Below are 27,863 nucleotides of genomic sequence, written 5' to 3'. Positions count from 1 at the left end.
CCTGGGTTTTGAACTCATTGGTGACATCAGGTGGCGCTGCCCTCCTGAGCTCATCTCTGCACCCTTTTATACTTCCATCTCGGCCCTTGGAAGGGTCTCTAGCCATGTGTTCCCATGGTTCTGTGAGAGAATGAGGGTCTCTTTAGTCTTGTGTCTGCATGATCATATGGGCACGGAGGTTGTCTAGAGCACTGGCTGGCCATGCATGCTCAAGGAATGGGAAGGCCAGCAGGTCTGGCCCAAACTCGACGGAAGGGTCCTGGAGGATGTGAGGTCCGACCATCCGCCTCCTCTACCAGACCTCCCCTTCCTCAGCTGAGGTGAGGACAGCAAGGGGCAAGGGCGAGCCGGACACCTTTCCCTTCGGCCTCTGCTGGCACCGGGGGCCCGGGTGTCCTCTGCCCGCTGCACACGCGCTGAGCCGCTCCTGGGCACGCGTCCTCCCTGACGCCTGGCCTGGCCTGGCCTGGCCTGGGTTATTGTGCGGGCTCCGGGATGAAGCGAAGGCGCGGGGGCGCGCCCGCCGCGCGGAGGGCGGGGGTGGGCGGGGTTGGTGCCGCGGCGTCCCCGCCCGGCTTTCGAGCCCGGATTGGTTCCGACGCCGGGAGCGCGCGAGGGCGCGGTGCTTAGGGGCGAGCGAGGAGCGCGCGGCGCCGGCACGGGCCGCTAAGGAGCCCGGGGAGGAGCGCGGGGGAGGAGCGCGGGGAGGAGGGTGCGGGGAGGGAGGAGGCGCCCGCTCCGCTCCCTGCAAAGGGGCCTTATTTATCTGGGCTCGGCCTCCCCGGTGGGAGGCTCCGGGAAGCAGATCCTCTCCCACCGGGGAGCTCCGCTTGGGGCTTGGCGGAGGGGGCCCGGCCAGGCCCGGGAGCTCGGTGCGGGGCGCGGCCGGGCCCTGCTCGCCAGTCTAGCTCCTGGACTGGAACCGCCTCCGCGCTCCGCGGCGCCCATGCGGGGCTCCCCATGACGCGAGGGCGCCCGGCGGACCGCGGGGCATGAGCCAGGAGCCCGGGCCCAGGTAAGGTGTGCATGCGCGACGGGCTGCAGGGGGGTAGGGGAGAGAAGGAAACAGAGCCACGGTCCCCGGCGTGGCCACAATGGGGAGGAGGCGGGGCGGGGGCTAGGGCCGCCGCCGCCCGGGAAGCCTTACGTAACCACAGCCTCTTCCCGGCCCATCCCACGCCTGGGCCTGCAGCGTGCCAGCGCCCCCGCAGCACCTCGCCTCGGTGACCTGTCTGATCCAGGCCCGCTCGCCACCCGCAGCGGCATCAGGCCTGTGGGTGGGCGCCTCCGGAGCCTGGCATGCGCAACTGCAGACCCCAATGCCACCCCAGCGGCCTGATCCCTGGGCTCCCCTCATGGGCCACCGCTGGGAACGTCTGGGTGGACGTGACAGGTGTTAGATACAATCGAAAAGCAGGAGGGTCCTTGTCCTTGTGTGTACGGGGCCTGGGGCTGGCGCGCCTTCCCTGCACACCTTCTGGACATAGGCCTGAACAGAGACACCGCCACGGGAGGCGGAGGAGTAGACTGGCAGGTGTGGTTCTGCCCATGGCTGAGTGGACCTCGGAATTGGGGGGGGGGGGGGTTACCTGAGGCCTGCTGTGCGGGACTCTAGGCCTCCTGGGAGTTCCGGTGGGTGAGGGTGGCCGCCACTGGGCATCCCAGGAGAGAAGTCCTGACTATTGGAGACCTTTCTGCTCTCCCTTTCTGGGCTCTGAGGGAACTGCCTGGCCATCCAGGAGCAGATGACTGATGTCACTTCATCTGCCTTCCCCCTGGGCTCCTCCTCCCCACCTACCTTGTCCTGGGCCCACTAGAGTCAGCTCAGGCCTCAGGCGCCCTCTGGACCCCGAGCCTTGTCTCCCAGCCTTCTCCCTTGATAAGATGCTGGGCATCTCATCATCTCCTTGCCTCAGAGGCCTGGCTGGGCTTCTGGGTTTGGGACTTCCCAGGCCAGGGCAGAGGCCTGGTGGAGCCTGGCTGTCTTGGCCAGTGGTGACCACAAGGCTGGACCAGGAGCTCTCTGGAGAGGAGGGGAATTCAAAGCCCAGCTGTAAACATGGGTGGCACATGGGGACCTCAGGATTCAACTGCCCCATTTCCTGTCCCCCCTCACTATTTGGCTCCCCAACCACTGCTTGTCTTGGACTCAGACTACAAACTTCTCCTCCCCCTCACCCATTTCTGGAGACCTGAAGTCATCCTGTCCCTCTCTGATGAAAGGGAAGCCAACAGCAGAAAAGCATGCATCTCAGAGGCAGAGGAAGGGGTCACCTGCAGCCCTCAGCTCCTCACCTTCAGGCACCCACTGCTGTGCCTCCACAGGCTGGTTCAGTGGGCCGACTCATCAGGGTGAGAGCCTTCCCAGTTAGTGGTCAGGAGGAGCCCATAGCTAGACCTGTTGCACAGGGCATGTGCAGGTCACAGTCCCTCACTTGGAAGCTGCCCAAAGCAGTGGTACCCAGGCTAGGCCTTGAGAGCTGGGGTTGAACAGAGCAGTAGGGTCAAGATGAGCTAGTGCCCTGTGCCCACCTCCGGAGCTGCAGCCGTGTCCCTGGGCTGTGCTGGGCTTGGCCATGGGACCTCAGCCTGTTGGAACGTCAGCTTCAGTCTCCCTCAAATCCCACAAGCGCCCTGGGCTAAGAGTCTCCCATCCCAAAGCTCCAAGTCCACCCAGAAAGTATCTCTGGCTAGGGGTGGGAGGATTGCGCTGCTTTTGACACGTGCAGAGTGGCCAGGATGTGAACGTGTCTTAGTCATAGGGTTGTCAGAGCACGTCAGCCTGTAAGTATACCCCTAATCCCATCCCTGGAGTGACACTGCACATGGAGTGCTTCTGGTTGCCCATTCCCTGCCCAGCTCCAAGGCCCTCAGCAGGCAGGAGGAGCTGGTTGGTGTAGCGTGTACAAAGGTCAAGGTGGGCTTCATCCTGTTCTGATGCGAAGATAGGGGTGTCAGAAATAGGGAGAGAGCTCTCACACTGATGGCAGAGGGGTAGGGGATCTAGCTGGCAGCCTGTGGCAGGAGAGCAGGGGTATATGGCAGAGACCCTGTTGGGTGAGGCCAGTGGACAGAAACCCCTAGCCAGAACACAACAGGGTACAGGGAGCCTGGTGACCCAAAGGAAGACAGAGGGAGAAGCAAATCCATGCACTTGGCCAGGAGCAGGCCCACTCTGCTCAGGGCACTGAGAATATGATAGCCTGGGAGACTTGGGTCCAGTCGTGGTTTTGTGCAACATGGAACATCACTCTTTACACCTTGCTTTCCTTACTCCCAGTCTGCCAGTGCATGAAGGGCCAGTGGTGAGCTGATGCTGAGAGGAGGGCAGCCCTCCCTCTTCTTGCCTTCCTCTAGGGTCAGGCCAGACTGTAGGAAATGAGCAGCCAGCTTGCTTAATTAGCCCTGCAGAAGGGGAACTTAGCCAAAGAGAGAGATGCAAGGTGTCTTTGTCCCCAGCATCTGCTCAAACAGTGTCTAGAAAGTCTTTCCAGTGACTCTGGCACTAACCTAGTCCAAAGCTTATTGCCTCCCTCTCCTAGGAACCCTGGCCACTACCACGCTGAGACCAAGCTTTTGAGCTACACCTCTCCCGTTGACCAAACACCTCTAAAATGTGGCATGTCCTCAGGTTTCTTGGGCCTGCTGTTTGTCATCCATTCACTCAGCAGTAGTCAGAGGCCATGTATTCATCGTGGCATCTGTTCTTAAGGGATTCCCAGGCCAGGAGACATAAAGTGTTAACCCATGAGGTGCTGTTGTCCTGGGTGCTGGCTTTCCAGCTGCAGGCAGGGCAGGGGGTTGTAGGCAAGCAGGTGGCATTCACTGAAGAGTGGAGCAGCTGAAGAATGGGGGCAGTTGCAGGATTAAGGGCAGGAAGGGGTGGAGAAAGCCAGGGACCAGCATGTTCCTAGACAGAGAAGGGCAGGAGAGGAAGGATGAGGGATCAGGGACAGCTGAACATGGGGTCAGGGTGAGGGGTAAGGTTGTGATGCTGGTCTCAGGGCCCCAGGGATTCAAGGAGCAGAAACAACAGCCTCTTGTGGTCCAGCACAGCCATATGTTGCCCATCAGCCTAGAAACCATCCTGGTGTCGCAAACGGATCTCTAAGCGACCCTGGTCTCTTACGGGGGGGGGGGGGGACTAAACTTTCTCCAAAAGCCTCGGTTCTTGGGCCAACCTCTGTTTTACTTTTGAGCCGCGTTGCGGGGATTTTCTGGCGGCTCAGGAATGTGAATAGCACCCTGGACACCAAGTGCGGGAGCCCTGCGGGCTCACGTGGGGCTCGGATGGAGGGCCGCTGGGAACTTCTCTCAGCCTGGCTCGCGGAGGTCTGAAAGGTAGGGACCAGATCCCAGGCGCATACAGACGGAGCTCCAGTACGGGAGTGGAGGCCCACGGAGGCCCTGGGCATCCACGTGCAACCCCCTCCCCTGCTTGGGCCTGCCACGTGCACCCCGCGGCTGGGAGCGCTTTCAGCCTAAATCGGCACTGCTCTTGGATTATTTCTCCCCTGGCACCGCCTCCGCCGCCTCCTCGGGATCCTGGCGGAGCGGGTGGCTTCTCCGGGCTTCTCTGCTCCCCTCTCCCCCGCCTCGGAGGCCCCTCCCCTCCCCGCTGAGCTGGTTTGACACCGCGCCCCGCCCCGTGCCGCTGTCCGCGGTGCCGCCAGCCCCGCGGCCCTCAGCGTGCCGCTGTCCATGGTGCTGCGCCAGGCGGCAGAAGCCCGACGCATGGGGGCGTCCTGGCTGGACTGGGCGTGAGGAATGGAGGGTCTGCTCTGTGGATACGGGGATGGGACGTCCTGGCCGACCTCTGTGTACTCTACTCTGTGGACTGATCAGGGTGGGGTGTTGTGGCTGGGGTCGCCTCTCCCCAGCACCTCCTAGAAGTGTGAGGCTGAGAGAAGTGGGGGCAGTTGCAGGCCTATCCAATCCCTTCAGGCAGCCCCGCTGTTCCCTTTTTTCCCAGCTCTGGCACTCAGGGAGCAGGGGCAGCCCTGGCTTCAGCCTCCTCTGTGATGGAATACAAGCAAACTCCCCATGAGCCTCAAGCTCCTTATCTGAAAAGCAGTATAACAAGTTACACCCCACAAGGGCTGTCTGTTATGAGGCTGAAATGGATGGCTTTCCCAAAGGGAATTCAGCAAGTGCTGTGGATGCCATGCCAGCCAGGGCCTGCTTCTACCAGCAGGCACTGAGCACAGCAGAGGTGCAGCCAAGGTGTGGGAGGGGAGAAAGGGAGAGAGTACTGAGGGCCAGTGGCAAGAGGGCTTGCAGCTGCCAGGGCAGAAAGACCTTTGGACCCAAAGGAGGTCTGACAGCCACAAAGCTGTGATCTGCTGGGGCCCCAGCCCTGGTCTGCACACACTCCTCTGGGAAGTGTGCTGGCAATGACTACCTGTCCAGGGCTTGAGCCACTGGGGTATGGTGTTGGGGAGAGCAGGGCCCCCTATTCCTCTCTCCTGGTGGCTCCTGTCCCCTTCCTCTGAGGTCAGGCAGCCAGCTTCTGGAGCCCTGCAGCTCAGAAGGGAGCCTCAACTTCAAAGGACATATAAGCCCCTCTCTTCTGAGGGTCTGCCTACTCCAGTGCCTATGCCAGGGACTAGGAAGACCTTGGGGGCTGAGAATATGGCCTAGTGGCAAGAGTGCTTGCCTCATATACACAAAGCCCTGGGTTCAAATCCTCAGCACCACATATATAGAAAAGGCCGGAAGTGGCGCTATGGCTCAAGTGGTAGAGTGCTAGCCTTGAGCAAAAAGGAAGCCAGGGACAGTGCTCAGGCCCTGAGTTCAAGCCCCAGGACTGGCAAAAAAAAAAAAAAAGAGGAAGACCTTGGGAGCCTTTTAAGACACTGCCTTGGTGGCTTCGTGAGGCCACAGTCCATCAGCCAGAGGAAGGGAGGGAGCTCCTCTGAGACTCCGGGGTAGGAGATGAGGGACCTGAGTGTAGGGTCCCACTCACCTGGAGTTTCCCACAGACCCGGGAAAGCAGATTCTGCTTTACTCTGGGGACACAAGGAACCTCCAGGTCACTCTCCAAGCCAGGCTGTGAGTCAGGCCACTGTGACCAGCTCTCCCGCAGAAGGAAGAAGGCTCCGAGGAGGGAAGTGGCTATCCAAGGCCACACATTCAAACCAGAGCCCTTGTGGGGTCCACAATGTGGGGCTTGAGCCTGTGAAGGTGAGACCCTCTCCCTCGGGTGCCCTGCCTCCTTCCTGCATGCTGTGTAGAGGTGGAAACAAGGAAATCTAACTGGAAAGGGAAACAGATGGTGCAGGCACCGTAGGGGACCCACTACTCTTTCTGCCCGTTCTGTGTGCACATTGTGCAATCTGCCATCCACTCGCAGCCCTTGGGGCTGACAAAAGGAAGCAGACTAGGGAGTGGTATCAGACCTACACTGTGGGCAGGTAACCCCAGCCTGAGGAGAACCTTCTAGGTTCTCAGCCAAAGCTAGGCTGACCTTCAGCTCTACCATGTAGCTGTCCATGATCTGATAAGCAATGCACCTGGCCTCTGCCTCTATTTCTTTTTCTGAATGGTAGGTTCAGTTCACACTGTGCTGCCTTGTGCTGGTGGAGGGCTAAAGACAGCAGCACCCATGGCACCTTTTTTTAGGGTAAGTCTTCAACCTCTGTGGGTGCTGCAATCCTAAGAAGCGGCCATGTGACTCTCAGACAAGAGTATCAGAGACCTCCAGAGGGTCAGGGGAGAGGCCAGGAACTGCTTTTAGCTGCTGCCTGGCAGGGTGGCACCAAGAGTGTGTGTCAGAGGAACAGTGAAGTTGGGACTTGGTTTCTGTAGGCATGGTGTCTAAGCATGGAACAGGGTCCCTCACACTGGAGGCACTGTGCACATGACCATGGATTCTCTGTGGCTGTACAGTCGGGAGGGAGAGGCATGCACTTGATCCTGTCTGTGTCTCTGGGACAGACATGGGGCTGGGGGCACACAGCTCCCCTCAGTCCTCCAGAGACCCACAGACTCACTTCCCTCTCCCCACCTGTCTGCAGAAAGTTCCAGGAAGATGTCCAGCCCAGGTGTCGACAGCGACCCCAAGCCTCCATGCTTGCCTCGAAATGGTCTGGTGAAGCTGCCCGGCCAGCCCAATGGCCTAGGTGCAGCCAGCATAACCAAGGGCACACCAGCTGCCAAGAACCGCCCCTGCCAGCCACCACCCCCACCTAGCCTTCCACCTCCCAGCCTGGCTGCCCCGCTGTCCCGGGTTGCTCTGGCTGGGGGCCCCCCAGCAGAGCGGCTGCCACTGGCCACAGATGAGAAGATCCTCAATGGCCTCTTCTGGTACTTCTCAGCATGTGAGAAGTGTGTGCTAGCTCAAGTGTGCAAGGCCTGGCGGCGTGTGCTTTACCAGCCCAAATTCTGGGCAGGCCTCACACCCGTGCTGCATGCCAAGGAGCTGTACAATGTGTTGCCTGGAGGCGAGAAGGAGTTTGTGAACCTGCAGGGCTTTGCCGCTCGAGGCTTTGAGGGCTTCTGCCTGGTGGGTGTCTCTGACCTGGACATCTGTGAGTTCATCGATAACTATGCGCTCTCCAAGAAGGGGGTCAAGGCCATGAGCCTCAAGCGCTCCACCATCACTGACGCTGGCCTAGAGGTGTGTCTCCAAACTGGCCAAGAGGGACAGGGCTGGAGGGGCCGGGGCAAGCACGCAGCAGAGCAGCAGCCCTGTGAGTGGGGGAGGGAGTAAGGCCCAGTTCAGACAAATGAAGAACAGAGTAGCAAGTAGCAAAGGGCAGCACAAAGGAGAAACAGTAGCTGGGGATGAGGGCAACAAGACTGGCTACATAGTTTAATACACCTAACACAAAGTTAAAATTCTTGTTCAAAGATGACTGAAATTTTCATGGCAGGCCAGGCACACATGGTTCATGCCTGTAATCCTAGCTACTCAGGAGACTGAAATCTGAGGATTGAGGTTCAAAGGCAGCCTGGGCAGGAAAGTCCGTGAGACTCTTATCTCCAGTTAACCACCTGAAAACCGGAAATGGCGTTGTGACTCAAATGCTAGAGCGCTAGCCTTGAGCTGAGAGCTCAGGTACAGTGCCCAGGCCCAGAGTTCAAGCCCCACCACTGGCAAAAAAAAAAATAATCCTTGGGCTGGGAGTGTGGCTTAGCAGTAGAGTGCTTACCTAGCATGCATGAAGCCCTGGGTTAAATTCCTCAGTACCACATAAACAGAAATAGCTGAAAGTAGAGCTTTCGCTCAAGTAGTAGAGCACTAGCCTTGAGCAAAAGAAACTCAGGGACAGTGCCCAGGCCTCAAGTTTAAGCCCAGGACTGGCAAAAAAATATTTCAAGGCAGGAATTATACATGGAGTAGCTCAAACCTATAGCCTTGCTACTTAAGTGGCTGAGATCTGAAGATCAAATCAAAGCTAGACCAGGCAAATCCTCCAGACTCTCTTATCTACAATTAACCAGCAAAAAGCCAGAAATGAAAGAATAGTTAAAGCAGTAGAGTGCCAGCCTTGAAGTTCTGTGTGTGTGTGAGAGAGAGACTTTGTATTGGGACTTGGACTCAGGGCCTCAGACTCATTCAGCTTTTCTGCTTTTGGATGATACAGATGATACTCTTATCACTTGAGTCACACTTCTGTGTTTGGCTTTCTATTGGATATTTGGAGGTCTCCCAGTTTTCACTCTGTTGGCCAGCTCCAAACCACGATCCTCATATTTCAGCCTTATGAATAGCTAAGATGATAAGCATGAGCCACAGATACCTGGCTTTGAGCTATAATCCTAACATTCAAACCAGCTGCTCTGACTACCCACTCCTGTGGCCAGGCCTCATTTCTAGGCCTCTTGTGCCTCCTGGAGTTTTGTTGAAGTGTAACACTGTAAGTGCACTTGTCAGAGTTCAGTTTGATGCATGCTTGCACAATTCTCCACCCAAAAGGCCCCCACTTCATGCCCTCACTGACTGCCCCCACCCAAGGCAATCCTTACCGCACTCTGCAGGAGGGCATGGGGTGGGAATGAGTTAACCTGGGCAGACCCCTGACATTCACCTGCCCACAGGTGATGCTGGAGCAGATGCAGGGTGTTGTGCGCCTGGAGCTGTCAGGCTGCAACGACTTTACCGAGGCAGGCCTGTGGTCCAGCCTCAGTGCGCGCATCACCTCACTGAGCGTGAGCGACTGCATCAACGTGGCGGACGACGCCATCGCAGCCATCTCGCAGCTGCTGCCCAACCTAGCTGAGCTGAGCCTGCAGGCTTATCACGTGACAGACACAGCGCTTGCCTACTTCACAGCCCGCCAGGGCCACAGCACACACACGCTGCGCCTGCTCTCCTGCTGGGAGATCACCAACCACGGTGTGGTCAACGTGGTGCACAGTCTGCCCAACCTCACCTCCCTCAGCCTCTCGGGTTGCTCCAAGGTCACCGACGACGGCGTGGAGCTTGTCGCTGAGAACCTGCGCAAGCTGCGCAGCCTGGACCTCTCCTGGTGCCCTCGCATCACTGACATGGCGCTGGAGTACGTGGCCTGTGACCTGCATCGCCTGGAGGAGCTCGTGCTGGACAGGTATGTACACTGAGGCAGCAGGAATGGGGCAGCCAGAGCTAGGGGCAGGGGTGGGTGGTGCTGAGCCTACGAGCTCTGGGCATGATACCTCCATCCAATGCAGAACTCCTTGAGTAGCTGGGTGGCTAAACCCCATCTTCGGGAGGGAGTGGGGCTGCCTGGAGGGCCTGGTTACTGTGGGTGAAGAGGGGTGGGCTCTGGTGGCTCTCTGGGAAAGGAAAGGGAGGCCTCAAGCAAGGGGCAAGGTGATAGGAAGTTGGGCAGTTCTCCTCTGGTGCAACCACAGGTGTGTTCGCATCACGGACACCGGCCTCAGCTACTTATCCACCATGTCATCCCTCCGAAGCCTCTACCTGCGATGGTGCTGCCAGGTATGGGACCTCCACACCCCTGGGGATCCAGGACTAAGCCCCACAGTGGAGGATGTGGAAACAGCTCCCACACTCCCTGATCTGCTCCCAGGCAGACTCCTCAGGGGTCTGGGATGCCTTGGCACCCAGCAGCCTAATTGTAACTTGAGCACCCCGCCTCCTACCCCTCCAGCAGCCCCAGATCCTGGGCAGGTAAAAACAGCCCACTCATTTCCGCCACCGCCCCGCCCCCCCCCAGGTGCAGGATTTCGGGCTGAAGCACCTATTGGCTATGAGGAGTTTGCGTCTCTTGTCTCTAGCAGGTGAGACTCAAAGTGCGCCTCCTGACCATTTTCTCACACACTCACCACATCTGATGATCTCGGCCTGGTTGGGTGGGTCCCTGATGCAGATTCACATGGTGATGTTGATGGCTTGCCATGTCCCAGGTGTGAGTTAGAGGAAGGCTAAGCTTCAGTGTGTCTGGGCCAGTCCTGCATGCACATGGGCAGGCCCTGTGCCTGCCCCTGGCTCCCACCCACACACCAGCAGACCCTGTGCATGCTCTGGGATCCAGAGTACATCCAAACACCAGCAGGCTCCATGCCAGCCCCTCATACCCCACCCTCCAAGGCTTGACACTGAACAGCTCCTCTGTCCCCACCTGCTGCAGGCTGCCCACTGCTGACCACCACTGGGCTGTCGGGCCTGGTACAGCTGCAGGAGCTGGAGGAACTGGAGCTGACCAACTGCCCTGGGGCCACACCTGAGCTCTTCAAGTACTTCTCCCAACACTTGCCCCGCTGCCTGGTTATCGAGTAGTACCCTGGAACATGGGGCGCCGTCCAGCCTCTCTTCCAACCCTGCTGGCCCCCCATGCAGGGCCTTGTGTGGGAGGCGGGGCGAGCCCAGGAATGCCCCACCCCTTGCCTCCCTCGTCTCTCTGCACCTCTCCAGGCCCTATTTGGGGCAGGGGGTGGCGGGGCCAGCCCCACGCACGCACGCACACTCGGGGACTTTGTGCATGCCCTTGTGCCCGCACTGCACGCCCGCCTTCCACCACACCATAGCCACCGCCATCACTCACCCCACCTTCGGCACAGCGGGGGGGTAAGGTCCTTGGGGGACAGTGCTTTGGGCGCAGCGGCCCTCACTGTCTCCCTATCACACCTTGCTCTCTGCCTCCTGCTGTCCCCCCCCCATCCCGGGCAGGGCCCTGGAGGATGGGGTCTGGGTCTCCTGGGGTCAGTCTTAAAGAGCCCCAAGGGCCACCTGCATCATCTGCTGCATCATGCTTGGAGTCCCACCAAGGCTTGGGGCAACACAGGCCACTGCCAAAGCCATGGTCCACTGAGGAGTCCAGCTCTATGTCCCTTCCCAAACCTGACCCATCCTCAACACCGTGTATGTAGGCCAATCCTTGTCCTCTCCCCACACTGGCCTATGAAGCACTGGGCCCTGGCCAGGCAGGGACAGCACTGGGATGATGGTGGCCATGGAATAATCAACCTTCATCCAGCAGGCCCTGTCTACCCCCATGCATGGTGGAGCAGGCATCTATGGGAAGACAAGCCTGAGATACCCTTAAGGCTGCCAGGCTTTGGAAGTAGCCAAACGCTACACCTGGTCCCCAGCACCAGCAGGGCCCAGGCCTCTCAGCAATGTATGTCCTTCAACCTGGTTAGATCTCAGGTGGGATCTGCAGAAGAGGCCTGGACAAGGTTCAGGTCAGCACTGATCTTCCAGTCCCCAACACCCTCCACCCCAGGAGGAAGGAATGCTCCATTCTACATTCCCTTCTTAACCCTCCCCAGCTCCCCAAATCCCCACCTGCTCAAATGGGCTCTGACCATCCACAAGTCTTGGGAGATGCCAGCACATTGTGGCAATGCTGAGGAAGGGGCTGGGACCCCTTCCATCCCAACCCTGAGCCCCAGGAGATACCATGACCACAACCAATCTTGGGACACCCCTATCTGGTTGGAAGAGAGGAACCAGAGAGACAGAGAGAGACAGACAGACAGACAGAAAGAGAGACTGAATGCTGTTGAAGCAAAGAAAGAGTTCCTGCCTGTGAAGAGCAAGCAGGGCAGGCTCCAGGCTGAAGTGGTGAGGAACCAGTTTCTTTAGCCCCTTCTCCTATAGTCCCATGACACGGAGGGGGCAACTGTCTATTTGCCCAAAGTATTAATGCAACTGAAGCTGTGATATTTCCAATGACTATCGGAGGAAAATTTAAGGGGAGAGAGGAAAAAATAAAACCAACCAACCCCTAAAATCATTTTCTTATTGTACATAACAACCTCATTCTCCTGTATATGCGGAAGATATAACCTTATATTTGGTAAGTGTTTCTTGTGCTATTTTATCACGTGTTTATAAAAATATATATTAAAAAAAAGTTGTAAAAACAAGAGTATGGATTGTTTATGGATGACCTGACCATGCATGCTTCTGTTTATGGGTGGCCCAGGACTATAGATTTTGTGAACTTTCAATTCATCAGTTATTCTTTTCAACAAACGTAGAGGCTGGATTCTCAAAAGTGACCGACACAGAAGTCTCCACCTCAATTGCTTAAGGGGGAGAGATATAGTCCCTGGCATATCACTCCTCCAAAAAGGCAGATAACTGAGACTAAACTGAGGACAAGGATGTCCTAGAAGATCACAAAACACACTTAGCAGACCAGGACTACAAAAAGGGAACCTGAGAGCCATGACTTAATTGGCTGAGCCAGGTCTGACACAGTCCTGGCCTGGTGGAGTTCACACCTCTTAACAAAGGAGACATGGAGGCCTCTCTGGGATGGTAGCATTTGAGCTGAGTTTGGGGGGGGGGGGAAGAAGACACCTTTTGCACAGAGAAGGCTCAGGGGAAAGCATCCTCAGCTGCACACAGGGGGAAGGGCAGGGTGGGCTGTGGAGCAGGGATGGAAACTACCCAGTATGCGACACAAGGACAGGCGAGGCCAGGAGTCAGACTTGTTGGAGCAAGAGATCCTTAAGATCATAGGCTGTTTGTGACTCAGATCTGAAGATGGTCCAGAGGCCCCACGTATGCTTGATGGAAATGAGGCTGAAGAACCCGAGGTGAAGAACAAGCACTAATATTATATAGATTCAGCCAGGCTCAGGGCGCCTGTGGCTCATGCCTATGGTATCATGCTGGCTACTCAGGCGGCTGAGCGTTGAGGACTGCAGTTTGGAGCTATCTCTGGCCGACACACCCAAGACTCCAATCTCCAATTAACCAGCAATAACCCAGAATAGGGTAGGAATTGGAGGGGAAAACTGAGAGCGAGGAAATGGATGGCATTGACCAAAAGGAAACATACTCTACCTGAAAGAACAGAAGACACTGAGAAAGGAATGTACTCGTTACCTAGCTCGTGTACTTGTAATCTCTCTGTACATCACCTTTATGACAACAAACTTACTTTAAAAACTACTTTGCAATAAAGAAAAAAATAAAAATGTAAAATAAGACTTCAAGTTTCCAAAGCAAACACCCCCCCCCACCCCCGCTCCGGAGCTGGAGGCGTGGCTGCAGTGGGTAGGTCGCATCGGCCGGCCGCACGCGCTCGCGCACGCGCACGCCGCGAATAACCGCCTCGGCGCCACCGGATGGAGACTCTCAGGCCCCATCCGGGTCCTCCCCTCCGACTCCACCGGCGCAGATGCCTGGCCCGGAACCTTCACAGCGAGGGCCAGAGTCGTCCGCTTCCGGCGAGGCGGGAATACGAGGGCTACTTCCGGAGCGGGCGGGATGGACGCAGGCCGCTTTCCGGCGGCGAAACCCGCGCCCCTCTGGTTCCGGTTCCAGTTCCGTAGCTCGCGCTGACCCAGTGCGGTCGGTGTCCCGCCGGCTTCTCGAGCTCCTCGCACACCTCGGGCCTGCAGGGCTCTCTTGGCTTCTGCCAGCCCCGTTTCTGTTTCTCCTCGAGCCTAGTTGACCCTGGAAGTTCCCGGGCAGAACGCGTGGGCTGAACGGATGTAGGGATGCAGGGATGACCGGGGCTTGGATTAACCGGAGAAGGCGCAGCACGAAAAGGTCTCCGGTGAGTCTGAACTTCCCTGTAAGGCTGTCAGACTGATGGACCCCCTGGCCTGGTCATCCAGACTGACCAGTGCAGTCAGGCCCATGCAGTCTGGGGAGCCCAACCTAAGTAAGAGGTCTGGACTGAGGAACACCCCGGCTGACCAGGCCAGCCCACTTCGTTGACGCCTGCCACCATCGCCAGTGCAGCAGCCATGGAGAAGATGTCTCGGGTGACAACAGCCCTCGGCGGCAGTGCTCTGACGGGCCGCACCATGCACTGCCACCTGGATGCGCCGGCAAATGCTATCAGTGTATGCCGAGATGCGGCCCAAGTGGTTGTGGCAGGCCGTAGCATCTTCAAGATTTATGCCATCGAAGAGGAGCAGTTTGTGGAGAAGCTGAACCTTCGCGTGGGACGCAAGCCCTCGCTTAATCTGAGCTGTGCTGATGTAGTCTGGCACCAGATGGATGAGAACTTGCTGGCCACGGCAGCCACCAATGGTGTGGTGGTCACATGGAACCTGGGTCGGCCATCTCGAAACAAGCAGGACCAGCTGTTCACAGAACACAAGCGCACTGTGAACAAAGTCTGCTTCCACCCCACCGAGGCCCACGTGCTTCTCAGTGGTTCCCAGGATGGCTTTATGAAATGCTTTGACCTCCGCAGGAAGGATTCTGTCAGCACTTTCTCGGGTGAGGGCTACAGAGGCGGCTCGGCCACTTTGGAGTCTCTGTAGGTGCCCTGACCTGCCCAGGCAGGTTCTCAGATGCACTTTAGAGGCAGCCGGCACTGGAAGAGCGGGTGGGAGTGATCAGCCAATGGGTAGATGCAGGCCTGGGCACTGATGGTAGGAGAGAGAGAAGTATGGAGGCTGGATGTGGACTGAGAAGGAAGAGCTTCAAAGTCTCAGTCCATCTAAGTGGCTGAACAGACTTATTGTGTGATGCTACTTCATTGGAGGAAGCCTACCACCAGCACCTCAGTTCTCAGTCCAGGGATGCTGAAGCGGGTAGAGTACACTGGCTAGCTCCCTCGAGGCTGCTTTCCTAGAAGGCCCAGCTTAGTCCTGCGCCACTTTGTTGAGACCAAGTGAAAGGTAGCAGAGCCTTGGGGCCTTGGAGAATTTCAGGACTTGAGACAGATCTGCCTGCTCCAGTCTGGACACTGCTCTGTAGCTGTGGTGGTCCTCTAAGGTGGGCCTGGTCGTGGAGCCCTACAGTTTTCAGGGGCTGACCAGGCAGCTCTAGAACAAAGCTGGACTAGGCATGGGCAGAGGCTGGTGTGTCCTCTTAAGCCACCTTTAGGTCTCTGACAAGCCTCAGCTGCCAGGGGAACATATGCAAGATAGCCAAGTATACTATTCCTGCAGTAAGAGCAGAATCCAGGGAAATTTGAGAACTAGAAGTGTATGAGAAAACCACACACTTGATGCCCAGGCATCACTCATCCTAGACAGATTTGGCAGTATTCTCTCTATCCTCAGAATCTCCTAGCCTGACCAAAGGCAGGCATGTGAAATTGTAGTCACCCCGAGGGCTCCCCCAGCCCTCCTCACTTATGGTTCCATTAATGCCCTGCCAACAGGCCAGTCTGAGAGTGTACGGGATGTGCAGTTCAGTATTCGGGACTACTTCACCTTTGCCTCCACCTTTGAGAATGGCAATGTGCAGCTCTGGGACATCCGCCGTCCTGACCGATGTGAGAGGATGTTCACCGCCCACAATGGGCCTGTCTTCTGCTGTGACTGGCACCCCGAGGACAGGTGTGTGGGGGCAAGGGTAAGGCTCGAAACAAGACCTGTGAAGGTGGGGAGTGGTAGGGCGGAGGTCTTTTCTCTCCCTCCCTCCAGAAGAGGTCACTGAGGTGGGGCTGGGGCCTCCTTCCCCCCAGGAGAGGTCACTGAGGTGGGACTGGTACCTTCCCCGCGCCCCCCCCCCCCCGGGGAATAGTCACTGAGGTAGGACTAGGGCCTCCTTTCCCCCAGGAGAGGTCACTTAGGTAGGGCTGAGGCCTCCCCCCCCCCCCACACACACACACCCTCTGCCCAGGAACAGTCACTGAGGTAGGGCTGGGGCCTCCCCCCCAGAAGTCACTGAGGGTGGGTGGGCTTTCCCACAGGGGCTGGCTAGCCACAGGTGGGCGTGACAAGATGGTGAAGGTCTGGGACATGACCACCCACCGTGCCAAGGAAATGCACTGTGTGCAGACCATCGCCTCGGTGGCCCGTGTCAAGTGGCGGCCTGAGTGCCGACATCATCTAGCCACTTGCTCCATGATGGTGGATCACAACATCTATGTGTGGGATGTGCGCCGGCCCTTTGTGCCAGCTGCTATGTTTGAAGAGCACCGAGACGTCACCACAGGCATCGTCTGGCGTCACCCACATGACCCTTCCTTTCTGCTCTCCGGCTCCAAGGACAGCACGCTCTGCCAGCACCTGTTCCGTGATGCCAGCCAGCCTGTTGAGCGCGCCAATCCCGAGGGCCTATGCTATGGCCTCTTTGGGGACCTGGCCTTTGCTGCCAAGGAGAGCCTGGTGGCTGCTGAATCGGGGCGCAAGCCCTATGCTGGTGACCGGCGCCATCCCATCTTCTTCAAGCGCAAGCTGGACCCTGCTGAGCCCTTTTCAGGCCTTGCCTCCAGTGCTCTCAGTGTCTTTGAGATGGAACCTGGTGGTGGCAGCATGAGCTGGTTTGTGGACACAGCTGAGCGTTATGCTCTGGCTGGCCGCCCACTGGCCGAGCTCTGTGACCACAATGCAAAGGTGGCTCGGGAGCTTGGCCGCAACCAGGTGTGTGGGACAGGACCGGGAGAGGGGGAAACCAGGAGCCAGCCATGACTTTGGAGTGGAGGCTGGCTGGAGCCATGGCCTTGGGGTAGAGGCTGGCTGCTCTGACAGGATCTGCCCACCACTGAGGTCAGGCTTTGACTCTGGCAGCCAGACCACCAGTTTTTGCCCCACTAACAAGGTGTGAAGATTATGCAGGACAGGAGAGAGCCAAGCCCATGGGCTGTCCTCAGAGGAGGGGGGGTGGTCATAGAGTTATCGCTCTATCCTGTCTCAGTCTTGGTGTTGAAGTTGCCTCCCAGTTATGTTTCCTCTGCACTCTCTCTGACTGGCTGGAGGCTGGGATTGTTGTCTTTCCCATAGGCTGCACTTTACTTCCTGGGGTTGGGCCAGGGCATTGGGTCCCCAGGGCTACTGACAGTTGCTGTGTGGTGCTGACAAGACAGAATGGGACCTGACTGGGATGACTGACCCTAGGTGGCGCAGACATGGACCATGCTGCGGATCATCTACTGTAGTCCTGGTCTGGTGCCCTCTGCCAACCTCAACCACAGTGTGGGCAAAGGCAGTTCCTGTGGCCTGCCACTCATGAACAGGTAGATGCCTGTGCCTGGCACTCCCCAGAGGTGGAATGCTGGGGGCTATCCATCAATGAGCCTTTCCTGCCCTTAGTTTCAACCTGAAGGATATGGCCTCAGGGCTAGGCAGTGAGACACGGCTGGACCGAAGCAAAGGGGACACACGGAGTGACACAGTTCTGCTTGATTCCTCAGCTACCCTCATCACCAATGAAGGTAGGGTAGAGGGTGGGTGGGGCATTGATGGAAGTAAGACTAGTGTGAGCCACCCTTGAATGCCCTCCCTCCCCACTGCACAGATAATGAGGAAACTGAGGGGAGTGACGTACCTGCTGACTACCTGCTGGGTGATGTGGAGGGTGAGGAGGAAGAGCTGTATCCTCTGGACCCAGAACATGTGCACCGTAAGTGGGAACTGGAACAACTGAGAGGCAGAGGCTCAGCACAGTGGTGTGGTGTGAGTTAGGGAATAGGGGTGGGGTGTTGGTTGCCCTATGCTCAAGTCCACCTTTCCTGGCCCCTCGCCCTCAGCTGAAGAGCCAGAGTATGTGCTGCCACAGGAGGCCTTCCCACTGCGCCACGAGATCGTAGACACACCGTCCGGGCCTGAGCACCTGCAGGAAAAGGCTGACTCACCACATGTGAGTGGCAGTGAGGCAGATGCAGCCTCCCTGGCACCCGTGGACTCTTCCTTCTCCCTGCTCTCCGTCTCACACACACTCTCTGACAGCCGTTTACCAGCAGACTTCTTCAGTGTGCTGGTGTGCGACATGCTGCGCTTCTATGCGGAGCAGGGTGATGTGCAGATGGCTGTGTCCGTCCTCATAGTGCTGGGGGAGAGGGTGCGGAAGGACATCGACGAGCAGACACAGGTATGTAAGGAGGACCCCCTGGGCCCGTGCCTGCCACAGTGCTTGACCCTGACCTCCTCTCCCTATGGTTGGTAGCCCTAACCTCTCTGGGACCCCCCTCCCCTCCACAGGAGCACTGGTATACATCCTACATTGACCTGCTGCAGCGTTTCTGCCTCTGGAATGTGTCCAACCAGGTGGTAAAGCTGAGCACCAGCCGAGCAGTCAGCTGCCTCAACCAGGCCTCCACCACCCTGCATGTCAACTGCAGCCACTGCAAGCGTCCCATGAGCAGCCGGGGCTGGGTCTGCGACAGGTGGGCCCGCAGGGGGGAGAAGCGAGGGCCTCGGGCAGCCCTGAACACCCTGGCTGAGCAGCCCTCCCACCCCCAGGTGCCACCGCTCCGCCAGCATGTGCGCTGTCTGCCACCACGTGGTGAAGGGTCTCTTCGTGTGGTGTCAAGGCTGCAGCCATGGAGGACACCTACAGCACATCATGAAGTGGCTGGAGGGCAGCTCCCACTGCCCCGCAGGCTGTGGCCACCTCTGCGAGTACTCCTGACCCGGAATGGAGGCAGCTTCGGGGTCATCTCTTGTTTTGTTTTTTGTTTTTGCCACTCCTGGGGCTTGAACTCAGGGCCTGAGCACTGTCCCTGGCTTCTTTTTGCTCAAGGCTAGCACTCTGCCACTTGAGCCACAGCACCACTTCTGGCCTTTTCTATATATGTGGTGCTGAGGAATCGAACCTAGGGCTTCATGTATAAGAGGCAAGCACTCTACCACTAGGCCATATTCCCAGCCCTCGGGGTCATCTCTTGTACCTGGATGAAAGAGGGCAAGAACCTGTGAACCCAATAAAACAAAGTTACCCCCTGTGGTCACTATATATGATTCTGGTACACTGGATAGTATATATATATGCTTGTCTGAACTGGGAAAGGGAAAGAAAAATGAAGGAGGGTGTAACAAATATGACAAGAAATGTACTCACTGCTTTCTTATGTAACTATACCCTCTCTGTACATCACCTTATCAATAAAATTTAATAAAAATAAGTCTCGTCACCAAACTCTTGCCTCAGGCGTTCGGGGGCGCGCTCTTCTGGCGGGTGGCACAGCCTGGGTAACCGGCAGTTGCCCGTTGTGACTCTGGACTGTCTTCGCTCTGCCTTCCGGAAATGCCCCCTCCAAGGGCTGGACCAGAGCGGTGGCTTCCGGGGGTCACGTGAACGCCCAGCAATTGTCACGACTACAGAGCAGTCGACCAATAGAGGCCAAGCGTAGTCGACCAATAGAGGCCAAGCTGGCGGCAGCAGGGCTCCCGGCGTGCTGCGCGGCGAGCTCATGGCGTGCAGGGCGCTTCTCTGGGTGCTTGTTCTGTGGGCGCCGGCGGCCCCGGCTTGGCCCGGGGCTGGGGACGCGGGCGACGGTGGCTGGTGAGCAACAGGCGGCAGGGAGGCGGCGGGCGAGCAGGCGCGGCGCTGACTTGTTGTGTGCCCGCAGGCGCTGGGAAGGGCCCTGGGCGGCCCTGGCTCCGGAGGAAGAGCGCTGTACCGTGGAGAGGCGGGCAGACCTCACCAACGCTGAGTTCGTGCAGCAGTACGTGTCCCCGTCCCAGTCCGTCCCCCCTCCCACCCCCCTGCCGCCCGGCCCATAGAACCTGGGCGCAACTCTACCCCTTCCCTCACAGCTACGCCTTCCTGAGGCCGGTCATCTTGAAGGGGACCACGGACAATTCGGTGAGTGCCCCTCCCCATGGCGGGCAAGCAGCGCTGCTGGGCCGCTAAGCCCCCTCCTGACCTCCGCAGAGGTTCCGGGCCTTGTGCTCCCGTGAAAGACTGCTGGCCTCATTCGGGGACAACGTGGTTCGGCTGAGCACTGCCAACACATACTCCTACCAGAAAGGTGAGCTGCCGCACCTCTGAGGCTTGCCTGCCTGCATCCTGAAGGCAGGACCAGCCTTTCCTGACAGGTCTCCTTCCCGCAGTGGACCTGCCCTTCCAGGAGTATGTGAAGCAGCTGCTACACCCCCAGAACCCCGCCTCCCTAGGCAATGGTGAGCCACACCTGAGCAGCAGTGGGACCTTGGGACTCAGGAGCCCTCAGGTGCTAGGACCCCTGCTCCTCTGTATTCTCTGCTGGCAGACACCCTGTACTTCTTTGGGGACAACAACTTCACCGAGTGGGAATCACTTTTTCGGCACTACACCCCACCTCCATTTCGTCTGCTAGGAACCACTCCTGCTTACAGCTTTGGAATTGCAGGTGGGTGGTCCAGACCAGATGTTTGGCTAGGGTAGTAGAGATTTTAAGTTTGGTTACCAGCTGCCCACATCACCCAACAGGAGCTGGTTCTGGGGTGCCCTTCCACTGGCACGGGCCTGGGTTCTCAGAGGTGATCTACGGCCGAAAGGTCAGTACAAAGTTGGAACTTAGGGCTTATTAACCACACCACAGAAGAGTGACCTTATACTCCTGTTTCCAGCGCTGGTTCCTCTACCCACCTGAGAAAACACCCAAGTTCCATCCCAACAAAACCACACTAGCCTGGCTCCAGGACATATACCCAGCCCTGGCACCATTTGCACAGCCCCTGGAGTGCACAGTCCGGGCTGGTGAGGTGAGCGGGTGGCAAGAGGGAGCTGAGCCAGGCCAAAAAGCCTCCAACTAATCCTTGTGCCCTCCCCACCAGGTGCTGTATTTCCCTGACCGCTGGTGGCATGCCACGCTCAACCTTGACACCAGTGTCTTCATCTCTACTTTCCTTGGTTAGCCAGAGCAGACAGCTGGCCCACCTGTTACACCAGCATGTGCCCACATAGTGCTTACAGATTTTATTACAGGACAGTGGCAGCAGCAGAAGCCTTAGCCCAACCCACCCTCACCAGCTTTTCTGGCCCAGAAAGGGGATGGGAGGATCAAGCCTAGCAAGGGTATATATTGAGAGGGGAAGCAGTCCAGAGCCCACCAGCAGAGCTGACTGGGACAAACCCAGGGACACAAACTTTGTACAAGGACTGGGACTTCTGTCCCAGCACCCTCCTGGGTCAGGATGTGAGGCACAACAGGGCAAAGGGGGTCTCAGTAGTCCTCTACCCAACCGTTCTCAGAGATGAATGCATCGATGACTTCCTTCATGGCCAAGTTGGGGATGAGCTGTTCCTGGGTCAGAGGGCTCCGGGTCACAGGGTCAAAGTGGCCCACACGCTGCAGTGACAACAGGGTCAGAGTGCTCAATAGGTAGGTCTGCATCTTGTCTCTCCCGTGGGATTCCCCCCCCCCCCTTTCATCAGTTGTGGGGCTTGAAGTCAGGGCCTGGGCACTGTTCCTGAGCTCTTTTGCTCAAGGCTAGCACTCTATACTTTGAGCCACAGCTCCACTTCCAGTTTTTGAGTGGTTAAGAGTCTCATGGTGACTTTCCTGCCCAGCTAGGATTACAGGTGTGAGCCACCTGCGCCCAGCTCCCATGGGACCTTACCTGCAGGTGCTCTTCGATGTCTTTACGGTCATAGGTGATACCACTTGGTGTGATACAGGGCTCCCGCATCAGCTCAAAGCTGATCTTGCCACACAGGTAATCAGGGATATCTCGCTTCTGTAGCACATGGGGACAGTGTCAGGGACCAGGAAGGAAACACTGTGCCAGTACCTGCTACAGAAAGGCTTCAGGGAACAGCTGCTTACCTTTCTCTTCTCATCCACCTGAGAGAAGAGCTCATCCATGTCTGCCATGAATTTGTCCTACAAAGAGTTGAGCACCACATGTGGACCACTTAAGTCTACTCTGCACAGACACACAACGTGAGCTGGGACACCCCTGTGTCACACATGGGCCCACAGATCCACTATGGGCTGGAACACCTTCATGCCACACATACATGCACACACAGACCCACAGGCCGGGGGCACCCTCACGTGCTTGGCCTCGATGCAGGCCTGCTGGGCCCGGACATGGCTATCGTCCTCCTCACCCTCGTGTTTCCGCTGACACTCTTCCAGCTCCCTGGGGGTTGACCAGGAGCCAGTCAGATGGCTCTGACCAAAAGATACCAAGAGCCCACCCTACCTCAAACCTATTCCCCCTCAAGTTCCTAGGTGCCAATGTTGGCCTTAAATAAATACCTGTGCTGGTGACTGTGTCAACCTGATCGAGGTTAGCCTGGCAGGGAAGGGGCCCACCTTTCACGCTCTGCTGTGATGAGCCTTGTGAGGTAAGAGTGCAGTTCGCTCTCCTGGTGGATGCGCCGCTCCTCAATGCTGTTCCAGCGCTTCTTCTTAGCGATGCGCAAAGCACTAGGGATGTCATCCCCAAAGTTGAGCCTCTGCTCCTTGGCCAGGCTGTAGGCTGGAGAAGTGGAGACTTCAGGTCACACCAGCCAGTACATCCTCGTGGCCCCAGGTGTCCCATACCCAAGCACTCATTAGCCCACCTCGCTGCAGATTGGCGATGGCCTCATCGTAGCTCTCCATCTCCAGCTGGCATTGTCCCAGAAAGAAGTGCGCCTTCACAGATTGCCCATCCAGCTCCAGAGCCCGCCGGCAGTCAGCTAGGGCCTGTTCAGGCTGCTGCATCTTCAGGTAGCACAGGGCCCGGTTGGTGTAGTACACAGCCACCAGGGGGTTCCGGGTCTGGGGACCAAGGCCAGGCAGCATGAGGACGTAGGCTCCGCTTGCCCATCTAACCAACCAAACTGTCAACCCCAGATGTCCCTGGTGGGACCTGCGGCTGGAATGGATGAAGTAGGTTTCTCCGTTGTCAGGGCCCCTAAGTTCTGGCTGAGCCCTCCCTCTGACTCCAGGTAGTATTGTAAAGGTAAATTTCCCAGCTTTGGGCTGGAGGCCCCGAGCGGCACCCAGCCCGGCCGACCTCAAGCATCCCACTCGCCACTCCCCAGGGCCCCGTGGAACAAGCTCGCCACCGTCTCCTTGGCGCGGGACGCCGCGGGGACGGTGAGTCTGGGCCCTGCCCCGCGCACTCACGATGGCGCGGCCGTAGCAGGCCGCCGCCTCCGGGTACTTGCGGCCCACGAAGAGCCGGTTGCCCTGTTCCTTGAGCTCCTGCGCGCTGGGGGTCTTCTCGGGGCTGCCGGCGCCCAGCCGCGTGCCGCCCTCCTTCTCCTCCTTGCCCTTCATGGCACCGCGCGGCACGGCTCGGGATCCACTCCGGGGTCCCCGCCTGGCCGCTGTGCTTCCGCAGCCCGCGCCGTGATCAGCTCGGCCGGGTCCCGCGATCCGCCACCGGAACTTCCGGCGTGGGGCGGGGAGACACGTGAGCGCGGGCGGGGCAGCGCCTCCGAAGAGCCCAGGGGCGCTTCGCCGTGACGCGGACGCGGCCTGCTCTCGGCGGGTCCCACCCCGTGGGGGAACCAGACCTCGGCCCCGCCCCACCGCGGGCAGTCCCGCGCCTGGCCCCGCCCCTGCCACATTCGGCCCCGCCCCGCCGCGAGCAGTCATACCTCTGGCCCTAAGCTCAGCCCCGCCATACCGCGAGCAATCGCACCTCTGGCCCCGCCCCCGCCACGAGCACCGGGCCCGGCCCCCTGGGGAAAGTGGGACTCCCTACTGGGGAGTAGAGGCGGCTGGGACACTAGCCACGGGCTGGGCAGCAGGGTGGAAGGGACCAGTAATGAGGGCATCTAGGCGGGGGCGGGACAGGCGAGCCCTCCTGTTTGACCCGGTGGTGTGGGCTGTCGCTGGGCGGGCCCCCAATCTGTCTGGCACGGGGCGTCATGCAGCCCCCATTGCCCACTGGTTGCTGGCTGCCAGCACCCAGGGCTGGTAGTGCTGTGCTTAGCTGCCACCTTTTGTCTCCTGCTGGATGTAGGCTCCGCAATGGCCACCAGAGCCTCTCAGGTGAGATGGGGGGTGGGAGGGGCAGGCGGTCTACACCTCTTAGGAGATTCAGAAAATTGATCCAGGAGCTGCCCCAGCACTGCCTGCAGTTGCTCTGACTGCTGGAGCACGGAGTTGGCAGCCTTCAAGTCCAGTGAGGCAGTGGGCAGGGTCCTGCAGGACACCCTCAACTCTACCTGTGGTAGCAGTTAGGTGCAAAAGCATGCTGCAGCCTTGAGCCAAGGCACTCGAATTGCTAGTAGACTGGGAAGACATCCAGAACCCCAGGCAGGGTGAAGTGACCAGTGCCCCTGGGCCTCAAGGTCCCTGTAATTCTCCTAGTTTATGCCTCAGGCCTGTGGATCCCTCTTCTTGTGGAGCCAACACTATGGGCTTAGGATGTTGGTCAGAAGCTGTGTCCAAACTTGATGCTGGAACTCAGCCCTAGCAAGGCCACACTAGACCTGCTAAGAAATGAACCCAGGCGAATGAACTCAGCTGCTCCCAAGCTTTGTTCATCTGTCATGAGACATCAGACCACAGGGCTCTGGGGACAGCAGGCCAGCTACATGGAAGGCTGTCTCTGAGCTCAAACACCTGCTGTGCTCAGACAGACCAGGAAGGCCACAGTGCCTCTCAATGTGTCCCCAACTCCTGCATGGACATGAGCCCCTGGCCTGGATGGAATGGCTTCAGCACCTCCGACCATGTGTAGGTGTATGCCAGGGGAAGAAGTCCTGTCCTGGCGGGGGCACTCGTGGGTGGGCAGGGCAGTGAGACGAGCCTACAAAGCCCCAGGACAGCCAGTGTCATGTAAAATATTTATTCATTCTCCAAAAAGGCTCAGACTGCAAGTCCTGGGGACAAAGGTTTCCTGCGGGGCCCTTTCCAGGGATGTCCACTCCATTGTGGTCTGGCACCCCCCCCCCCCAAGACCTGGGAGGGAGCAGCCAGGGCTGCAGCAGCAAAGCCTGACTTCAACTACAAAGACCATAGGGCCCACCTGTCCCTGCTGGGAGAAGCTGCCCTGAGGTGTCCACTCACAAAGGGCAGACATGCAGGCCCACCTGCTGGCCAGCCCGCTGCATGCCAGACCTCAGCCCGTGTGGCCCAGGGGGTCAGGTCAAGGTGGTGGGGGAATGTGGGCACCCAGCAGGTCGTAGGCAAAGATATTCCAGAAAATGGCGAAGAGCAGGAAGGTGCCATAGGCCAGCAGCACCACCCACCAGCCGCACTGGTCCTGCAGGCGCTCCTCGTAGCTGCGCAGGATGGTGAGGCCCATGCTCACCCCCACCACTGCACCAGCCAGGTGTGCCATGAAGCTGGGCTGTGGGCCCGAGGCGGGCAGTGGTGGGGAGAAGCGCAGCCACACAGCCCGGCCCACCTCGGAGCTCACTGCAGAGGGAGCAACAGGTGGGAGGTGCCCTGTCTACAGGTGGGGCCCCCCAAACCCCCCACCTGGCCCCCTACTCACTGCACACCAGAGCCAGCACCATCCTCAGCAGCTTGTAGGGACATCTCATCCCAGCCCAGTTCTGATGGGAGTGTGCAGAGAGGTGGTGAGCCATGTCAGGTGGGCCCCTTCCCACATCCCACCATGGTAGCCCCATTACCATGACAACGTTGGCCAAGTGTGCTGAGCACAAGGCATAGACCCCGCCAGAGCCCCCCACCACGGGGGCCCGCATGTCAGTGATGGAGACCGTCAGGGAGCCTGTGTGGGCAAAAGGAAGGGTGAGGTACAGTTGGCCATTGAGGAGGCCAGGGGTGCCTCCCCCATCTCACCTGCCAGCACACCGGCCAAGTAGAGCAGGCTGATTCGGAGCAGGCCATGCACCATCTCCAAGGGCACACCAATCATCAGCTGTAGTAGGGCATTGAACCCCAGCTGCTCCAGCCTGATCATAATGGGGCAAACAGGCATGAAGGGTGGGACCAGCTGTGTGGCCCACTGTTCCCAGACCCTCACCTCAGGCCTCTGCAGCCCCGCTCCGGGCTGTGCCTGGTGAGGTTAGGGGCAAGGATCTGGGGTGGGCCCACTCACCCAACATGCATGAACATGTAGGTGAGGAAGCGCCAGGCCCGAGCACGGTGCCCAGGGTGGTACACCAGGGGGCTCTTCATATACTCAGGGTGGTAGGTCTGTAGCACCCACTTGTTGAGGCGCGCTCCATAGCACAGGAACACGATGATCTGGGGATAGGAGTGTTAGGGGCAGGTCAAGGCCCAGGAGGTGGGAAGCCCCCAGGGAAGTGGGTGGGTAGGCCCACCTGGGCAAGGGTGACAGAGGCCATGAACACAGGGGGTGGGCAGCTGCGGTGCCGGTAGAAGTACCAGCGGCGGTCCACCTCACAGGGCAGGATCTCATAGGCCACGTAGCGAACAAACCGCTTGTAGACGCCCAGGCCCGGCTCGTCCAGCAGGCCATCCTGGGGCAGAGCTCGCTGTCCATTAGCGATGGCCCGCTTGAAGCTGCTGGAGCGCTTACTGCTGATCTGGGGGGGGGGGGGGGGGCAGGGGTCTGAGCTGGATGATGGCTCACTCCAGCAGTGCCCCTGTCCTCATGGGCTGCCCCAGGGTCCGAGGCTCTGCCCCGATCCACAGCCCTTCCCAGTCAAAATGGCCCCTGCCCACCCTGCTCTAGCCAGGGTACTGTGCAGACCTGGACCCCACCCTCGCTGTCCATACACCGTGATACTGACCAGGTCTACCAGCTCCTGGTAGCAGACCTGGCCCCGGTCGTTGCTCTGAGCCAGGGCCACCAGCATGTCCAACTTGGCTGGGTCCAGGGGCAGCTCATGGCTATGCACCAGACCAGCAAAGGTGTCTGCCTCGATGAAGCCTGTATTTTCAGGGTCTAGCTGCTGGAGTGGAGGAGCCACAGGCCATGTCCTGAGGAGGGGCGGGCTCTGGGACCACAGGGCTGAGCCAGGTTCGGGGGATGGAGGGGAAGGCGCAGCAGGGTAGCCTCAGGGACCCTCCCACCAACCAGGACTGGCTTGTTTCCAGATCCAGCCAGGGCAAGCTGCAGGGGTCCTGGGCTCGGTCCACCACCAGCACCACCACCACCCCCAACACACACACACACACTGGCTCTCCAAGGCTTCTGCGCCCCGCCTGCTCAGGAAAGGGAGGGCACACGTGTGAGGACACCGCCCTCCCTCCCTCTGGCCCGCTCCTCTGCAAGCGCGGGCTGCCCCCTTCTGGGGTCAAGGTCGTGCGCGGAGGAGACAGCGAGGCCACAGCCCGGAAGGCGTCGGGGAGCCCGGCCCCCCGCCCCCAGACCCCCAGCCCTGCATGGGCGCGGACGTGCGCGGGCTGGCGTCGACCCCTGGGTCCCCCACACACCTGCTCCTGGATGAGCTGCAGCAAAGAGCTCCTGTCCATAGAGCCGGGCCGGGGGCCGGTCGGCCGAGGCCGGAGGGGCTGCGGGCCGGGGCCGGGGTCGGCCGAGGCCGGGAGGGGCTGCTCTGCGGACCTCCGCTCCGCCCCGGCCCGCCCGCTCAGCTCCGCCCGGAGCGCGCCTGGCTCCAGCCGCGTCACGGAGACACCCGCCCCGCGCGCAGGCGCAGCCTTGCACGCGCCCCGAGCGCTCAGCCCCGAGCCCCAGGCCCCGCCCCGGTGGCAGAGGCTCCCGGGGATGTGCAGGGAAACAGTCAGGGGGCGGCTCCTAAAACCCTTCCGTGAAGCTTCCTCGAAGACCTGGCAGCTCAGGCGTCACCCCCGGCCGGCTGCGGCCATGTGCGCCCCAGCAGGACCTTCAGCAAGGAACCCAGACCCCCATTAGCAGAGATGGGGAAGACCCCAGACGGCTGCTCAAACTGACCCATCCTCCAGCACCGGGCCTGAGGTGGAGGTGGGTAGTTGGGTCCT

The 27,863-nt window shown here is 59.1% G+C and overlaps 5 protein-coding genes across 5 annotated transcripts; 3 read left to right on the top strand and 2 right to left on the bottom strand.

The window, feature by feature from the left end:
- The first annotated feature begins 851 nt into the window (after positions 1–851).
- Fbxl16 (F-box and leucine rich repeat protein 16) lies at positions 852–10,753 on the top strand. Its single transcript, XM_048332313.1, has 6 exons — positions 852–1,015; positions 7,017–7,618; positions 9,043–9,551; positions 9,838–9,922; positions 10,161–10,224; positions 10,575–10,753. Exons 2-6 carry the CDS (start codon positions 7,031–7,033, stop codon positions 10,721–10,723), a joined length of 1,395 nt encoding a protein of 464 aa, XP_048188270.1. The 5' UTR covers positions 852–1,015; positions 7,017–7,030; the 3' UTR covers positions 10,724–10,753.
- Positions 10,754–13,515: 2,762 nt separating this feature from the next.
- Positions 13,516–18,768, top strand: Wdr24 (WD repeat domain 24). The gene is made up of 9 exons (XM_048332301.1): positions 13,516–14,635; positions 15,528–15,705; positions 16,062–16,734; positions 17,209–17,327; positions 17,404–17,525; positions 17,609–17,713; positions 17,841–18,181; positions 18,292–18,476; positions 18,553–18,768. Exons 1-9 carry the CDS (start codon positions 14,155–14,157, stop codon positions 18,719–18,721), a joined length of 2,373 nt encoding a protein of 790 aa, XP_048188258.1. The 5' UTR covers positions 13,516–14,154; the 3' UTR covers positions 18,722–18,768.
- A 699-nt stretch (positions 18,769–19,467) lies between these two features.
- Positions 19,468–20,989, top strand: Jmjd8 (jumonji domain containing 8). The gene is made up of 9 exons (XM_048332317.1): positions 19,468–19,594; positions 19,662–19,757; positions 19,849–19,897; positions 19,967–20,063; positions 20,146–20,214; positions 20,304–20,423; positions 20,504–20,571; positions 20,644–20,778; positions 20,851–20,989. The coding sequence occupies exons 1-9, from the start codon at positions 19,503–19,505 to the stop codon at positions 20,929–20,931; spliced, it is 807 nt and encodes a 268-aa protein (XP_048188274.1). The 5' UTR covers positions 19,468–19,502; the 3' UTR covers positions 20,932–20,989.
- On the bottom strand, positions 20,978–23,398 carry Stub1 (STIP1 homology and U-box containing protein 1). Its single transcript, XM_048332316.1, has 7 exons — positions 23,139–23,398; positions 22,589–22,787; positions 22,338–22,503; positions 22,074–22,161; positions 21,843–21,899; positions 21,637–21,753; positions 20,978–21,365 (listed from the first exon to the last, which is right to left on the bottom strand). The coding sequence occupies exons 1-7, from the start codon at positions 23,289–23,291 to the stop codon at positions 21,240–21,242; spliced, it is 906 nt and encodes a 301-aa protein (XP_048188273.1). The 5' UTR covers positions 23,292–23,398; the 3' UTR covers positions 20,978–21,239.
- A 1,399-nt stretch (positions 23,399–24,797) lies between these two features.
- Positions 24,798–27,516, bottom strand: Rhbdl1 (rhomboid like 1). Its single transcript, XM_048332314.1, has 8 exons — positions 27,339–27,516; positions 26,693–26,854; positions 26,261–26,485; positions 26,035–26,183; positions 25,776–25,888; positions 25,604–25,704; positions 25,465–25,525; positions 24,798–25,385 (listed from the first exon to the last, which is right to left on the bottom strand). The coding sequence occupies exons 1-8, from the start codon at positions 27,375–27,377 to the stop codon at positions 25,114–25,116; spliced, it is 1,122 nt and encodes a 373-aa protein (XP_048188271.1). The 5' UTR covers positions 27,378–27,516; the 3' UTR covers positions 24,798–25,113.
- Between the last annotated feature and the right edge of the window lie 347 nt (positions 27,517–27,863).

The sequence above is a fragment of the Perognathus longimembris genome, chromosome 23 (assembly GCF_023159225.1).
Source record: "Perognathus longimembris pacificus isolate PPM17 chromosome 23, ASM2315922v1, whole genome shotgun sequence".
In the NCBI taxonomy this organism is placed as follows: domain Eukaryota; kingdom Metazoa; phylum Chordata; class Mammalia; order Rodentia; family Heteromyidae; genus Perognathus; species Perognathus longimembris.
Note: the sequence above shows the minus strand (reverse complement) of the source record. Positions and strands in the feature narration are given on the sequence as shown.

What these genes read in the sequence shown, in the direction of transcription:
- Fbxl16 (XM_048332313.1), top strand. Translation starts at nt 7,031, where the DNA reads ATGTCCAGCCCAGGTGTCGACAGCGACCCCAAGCCTCCATGCTTGCCT. An exon ending in GAGGAGCTCGTGCTGGACAG is followed by an intron (nt 9,552 to 9,837) that starts GTATGTACACTG and finishes GTGCAACCACAG; the next exon opens with GTGTGTTCGCATCACGGACA. An exon ending in ACCTGCGATGGTGCTGCCAG is followed by an intron (nt 9,923 to 10,160) that starts GTATGGGACCTC and finishes GCCCCCCCCCAG; the next exon opens with GTGCAGGATTTCGGGCTGAA.
- Wdr24 (XM_048332301.1), top strand. Translation starts at nt 14,155, where the DNA reads ATGGAGAAGATGTCTCGGGTGACAACAGCCCTCGGCGGCAGTGCTCTG. An exon ending in GACTGGCACCCCGAGGACAG is followed by an intron (nt 15,706 to 16,061) that starts GTGTGTGGGGGC and finishes GCTTTCCCACAG; the next exon opens with GGGCTGGCTAGCCACAGGTG. An exon ending in GGACCCAGAACATGTGCACC is followed by an intron (nt 17,714 to 17,840) that starts GTAAGTGGGAAC and finishes CCTCGCCCTCAG; the next exon opens with CTGAAGAGCCAGAGTATGTG.
- Jmjd8 (XM_048332317.1), top strand. Translation starts at nt 19,503, where the DNA reads ATGGCGTGCAGGGCGCTTCTCTGGGTGCTTGTTCTGTGGGCGCCGGCG. An exon ending in AGGGGACCACGGACAATTCG is followed by an intron (nt 19,898 to 19,966) that starts GTGAGTGCCCCT and finishes TGACCTCCGCAG; the next exon opens with AGGTTCCGGGCCTTGTGCTC. An exon ending in GCACAGTCCGGGCTGGTGAG is followed by an intron (nt 20,779 to 20,850) that starts GTGAGCGGGTGG and finishes CCTCCCCACCAG; the next exon opens with GTGCTGTATTTCCCTGACCG.
- Stub1 (XM_048332316.1), bottom strand. Translation starts at nt 23,291, where the DNA reads ATGAAGGGCAAGGAGGAGAAGGAGGGCGGCACGCGGCTGGGCGCCGGC. An exon ending in CCTGCTACGGCCGCGCCATC is followed by an intron (nt 22,788 to 23,138) that starts GTGAGTGCGCGG and finishes CTTGGTCCCCAG; the next exon opens with ACCCGGAACCCCCTGGTGGC. An exon ending in ACATCGAAGAGCACCTGCAG is followed by an intron (nt 21,366 to 21,636) that starts GTAAGGTCCCAT and finishes TTGTCACTGCAG; the next exon opens with CGTGTGGGCCACTTTGACCC.
- Rhbdl1 (XM_048332314.1), bottom strand. Translation starts at nt 27,377, where the DNA reads ATGGACAGGAGCTCTTTGCTGCAGCTCATCCAGGAGCAG. An exon ending in TGCAGCTCATCCAGGAGCAG is followed by an intron (nt 26,855 to 27,338) that starts GTGTGTGGGGGA and finishes CCTCCACTCCAG; the next exon opens with CAGCTAGACCCTGAAAATAC. An exon ending in TACATGTTCATGCATGTTGG is followed by an intron (nt 25,889 to 26,034) that starts GTGAGTGGGCCC and finishes CATTATGATCAG; the next exon opens with GCTGGAGCAGCTGGGGTTCA.